Source organism: Sinocyclocheilus grahami, unplaced genomic scaffold (assembly GCF_001515645.1).
Source record: "Sinocyclocheilus grahami isolate Dianchi unplaced genomic scaffold, SAMN03320097.WGS_v1.1 scaffold1324.1, whole genome shotgun sequence".
Taxonomy (NCBI): Eukaryota; Metazoa; Chordata; class Actinopteri; order Cypriniformes; family Cyprinidae; genus Sinocyclocheilus; species Sinocyclocheilus grahami.
The window spans coordinates 480584-485123 of NW_015506503.1; the positions used below are offsets into that span (position 1 = coordinate 480584).

Here is a 4540-nt window from a genome sequence, read left to right on the forward strand (position 1 = left end):
AAACTTAGGGAGAAGTTATCGGACTACAACCCACCCACCATCTCCTCCAGAGCGCCCTCTATAGCCTCTAATGATGGGGGCAATGGTCACAATGTCCTAAACAAGCCCCCTCATCGGCTGGCCGTCCCACCACGAGAGCAGCAGAACGGCATGGCCATGAATCTGAGATCAGGGACCGTTAACGGCGGCAACCAGTCAGACTCTGAGTAAGACACCTTTCTGTCGTGCATCTTGTTTCACTCAAACCTTTTTTTATTTATTTATTTATTATTTTTTATCCATTACAAAAATAAAAGCATTATTTTAGTAGTAGAATTTTGTCCAGATCATATTTCACTCAAAATTCAATATAAAATATGGTAGCTTTTTACAATTGGGCCTCATTTGTTAACATTAGTTAACTACTTTATTTATGCCAGCATTTATTAATCTTAGTTCATATTAATTTGAACATTTGCTGTTACATTTTTAAGAGCATAAGTTGTATCTGTTGACATGACAAAACAATGAACACATATTTTTATTAACTAATTTTAAAGGGATGGTTCACCCAAAAATGAAAATTTCATCATTCACTCACCCTCATTTTGTTCCAAACCTGTATGAGTTTCTTTCTTATATCGAACACAAAAGAAGATATTTTGAAGAACCAAACAGTTGTTGGTCCCCATTGACTTCTATAGTAGGGAAAGAAATACTATGGAAGTCAATGGAGACCAACAACTGTTTGATTACCAGCATTCTTTAAAATATCTTCTTTTATGTTTAGCATAAGAAAGAAACTCATACAGGTTTGGAACGACATGAGGGTGAGTAAAGTATGAACTATCCCTTTAACTATGTTTAAGAAATTCTGTGCGATATTGCTTACTCCAAATTCAGATTAGTTAATGCATTAATTACTGTTAACATTTGAGACCATATTGCAAAATGTTACAAAAAAAAGCAATAATAAAGCGATAATAGCGATACTGAAGAAAGACTGATATCACTACTATTTTTTCTCACTTCAACTTGGTAGTGGTACCAGATATCTCTGCATTATATATTTAAAAAAGAAGATAAAATAACACCTTTTCAAAATGAACTGCCATTTGTTTTTGCATGCTTTTGAAAAGTGAGCCCTCCAATTCTGTTCAGCTCTTTGTGTCTACTGAAGCATGTGTGTCGAAACAATGAACGTCTTCTTTACACCTGTTGTTCATGTGGCATGCGGCTGCTGTACTTGGCCCAAACACCCTTCTAACCCGCATGTATCCTCCTTCCTTTTCTCTCCCTTTCTGCTCACTACAGCGGCAGTAATGAAACATCAATCTGACCCAGCAGGAAACCTGAGGAACTTCTGCCCTCGTGAGGGGAGAATATCAGCCCTTGACAGTGGGAGGAATGTGGAAAATGACGGTGGATTACCCAAAGACCCTCCCTATAGGTGCACCTTGCTCTCCAGCGTGTCCCTGGGGTCCAGGCTCCATCGGAAAACAGTATTACTGCAGACGTCTGCCTGTGAAACAAATGATAAGGAAAGAAAAGGGAATGCATGTAAATATGCAAGACGGGGTCAGTGAGGATATATGGAAACTGTGCCAAACCACTAGACGTGGGACTACAACCCTCCCAGCATGCCGAGCGGCAAGCTCTGACCGAGTGACAGGTGGACTTAAAGAGACACATAAGACTTTGTGTAATTTTGTACGTTTTAGCACTAGTGCTTCTTAAAGCTGTGCAAGTGTGGAACTGTGTAGAGACATTTTCTGATTATGAAAAGTAAATCACGGAATGCTGAAATTTTCACCAAGTGCCCGGCTCGGCCCGTCCTCATTGAGGAGATCCGTCTCGTAACTAATACCTTTCTCATGTAATTACTGTGTAGATATATATTTCTTTGTTTGTTCTTTTGAAATTGTAATATTTTAAGGTCATTTGTATATTGAAAAGCATTTTTAATAACATTTAATACAAGTTCATTTTTTATCCAATGTGGTTAAATCAATAATGTTTTGTACTTGATTTGCAGAGCTAATAATTTGGGTTTCTATGGTGCTGTAGACCCAAAACACAAGACTAAAAGTCTACTGTTCAACTTTGACAATATTCAGTGGCGATGTTTAATAACGTTTGAACTGTGAAGACATAGCCCTTAGACTCAAGGAAATGAAAATGAATGTTTTATTTTGTAATTAAACGACAGTTCACGATTCATATTCCAAAGAAACAGCAGAGAAAAATACTTGCAGGTGTTTTAAATCATTTTTTCATAACAGAAGACACTGGATTTCTTATGACATAGCCGTATTTATTTTTTATGTTTTGAGACACTGGACAAAAATTGAAGCTGTAAAAATAAAAGCTCTCTGAATTTGTATTTTTGTTGTATAATAGCTTGTCTTTTCTCATGCCAAGCACAAAATGTGAGGTGAAGTATAATATGATATACTAACACTTTTAATTTTTTTTAAGTTTAGCTATAAAGTGTAAAAATAAGTATTACGCATAACATATGCTCTATGTTTGACAATTGCACTACTCTACTGCTTTATATCTTGAGGCTATATTGCTAGTACAGGCATATTTCACAAATTAACCTTAATTGTGATTAAAGCAGTTAATTTGAGCCCTGACTGTCAATGTATTATTGCTTAATTCTATAATAGTATCTATAGAAGTATCTAATAAGACGCCAATATAAATGGGTTTTGATACTACATACCTCTGTGACATGCTCTTTATGTTAGCATAGCTTTAGTTGATTATTTCAAAAGGCATCACAACTTTTACACTAAAAAATTAGAAACAAAATCCTAATGAACTAATCGTCTTTTGTTGTGCAAGGAATTTTGGATAATATCAGCCCAAAAGGCATGCACAGATGCACGCTTCAAAAAGTCATCAGGAATTATAAAGCATCCAGGTATCTTTTGCACATTATTTTCTACTTACTGACTCTGTGTACACTAGTTAGGATGGATACTATGCAAACTTCATCAGTAGGTCCATTTGAGTGCCTTTTGTGAGTTACTTCACTCAGGCCTGCTTTCTGCCCTTTACCCTAAATTCCAGTATGAAGCTTTTACTGTCGCAGGTGGCAGAGAGCAAGAATTCATCTTCAGCTGAGCTTGATTATCCTGAGTGCTCTTAACTGCCTCGCTTCAAAGGGCACATGAAATATTAACTGAGCTGAACTCACGCTCAGAATGAGAAAGAAAGTAACTCTAAGCCAAACTCTAATTCTAACCCTAACCATATATTAAGTACATGTAGTTAATTAATATTACTCCGTGCTTAAATGTATAATTACACTGTAACAAGGACACCTTAAAATAAAGTGTAACCGCATTTGTCTACTCTCATGTGACTTCTCAACCTTCCCAAATTGAGTGAGCAGAAACAGAATTTCCAACTGGAATTCTTCTGTATAGTACGTGCAAACGCAGAGTGATACAAATAGCTCTGCCAATCAAAATTGTGAACTAGAAATAACTTTTGTACACTAGGAAATTGCTATTTTTAGAATTGCATTACCATTACTCTGAAGGGTGAACTTGACCGTCAGCCTCCACATCACTGTCAAAAACTCCCACCTCAAAAGCAGATGCTGATGGCTTTTCAAGAGGAACTAGTCTTTCACAATCCACTGGTATGTAATGCATGTTTTTTACCATCCAATCACAATCAGATCCCGTCCTACTTTTTTCTTCTTGAACAACAGATTTCACTTAGAAATATGTAATATTAGCTAAATAAGCTGGGTACATGAATGAAATGGGCTGCAAATCCCAAATAATATGTATGAAATTGCATTCCTCTGTTGTCAGGTCTGACACTGTTTGGGAAGAAATCTAATTTGGTGGATAGAGTTACAGCTTACTTTGAGCTGTCAGTCAGCTTAGTGCTGATAAACTTTGCCCTTTCCTGAAGTCTCACATACGCAATGCCATCAGAGACAGAGTGGATGGCAAAATGAGGGCAACATCGGTTGGAAATGTTCTCTGGGAAGTAGCCTCTCTCTTCACTGGGGTATTTATTCAGTATTTTCACAGCAGAAAGGGTTAAATCTATATACAAAATGTTTCTTGTCAAATAAATCTGTGAGAGTGCATTGTCCCCACCCAGGTCCATTTGTTATTGTTTCATGATTTCTGCTGATCTAAGAAAATGCAATGATAGCATGGTAAATGACAATGATATCGTAAATGACAAGGATAAGTTGTCACTGCTTCAGTCTATTTTAGTAATTAGGAGGTTTTAAGTCAAAAGTCCAATTAAATGTATATTTTCTTTTTCTTAATCTGACACATTGAGACTGTAAAGACAAATACATTAAAGAAAAAATAACTGTTTACCAATACATTACATGTCTTTTTATTAAAGAAAGATATAAAGTTTCATTGAATTTCATTTGTGAAAGAATCAGTTTTAAACAAATTGGTTAACTGGATGAGTCAATGACTCACTCATAAATACAGTCCCTTGTCACCACCTAATGATGTAACTATATAACCTTCGTGAAAGAAGTCCTTGACAATATATCCCCATCTAATGC

General features: G+C 36.1%; 1 protein-coding gene across 1 annotated transcript in view; it reads left to right on the plus strand.

Annotated features, from left to right (window-relative positions):
* celsr1a (cadherin EGF LAG seven-pass G-type receptor 1a) overlaps positions 1 to 2340 on the plus strand; it is a 98945-nt gene extending 96605 nt beyond the window's left edge. Inside the window, exons 35-36 of the mRNA XM_016255259.1 lie at positions 1 to 206; positions 1294 to 2340. The exon at positions 1 to 206 is cut by the window's left edge and continues 68 nt beyond it. Of these exons, the coding sequence (XP_016110745.1) occupies positions 1 to 206; positions 1294 to 1318 (231 nt within the window). The 3' untranslated portion in view covers positions 1319 to 2340. The remainder of the gene's footprint in view (positions 207 to 1293) is intronic.
* Positions 2341 to 4540: the final 2200 nt, after the last annotated feature.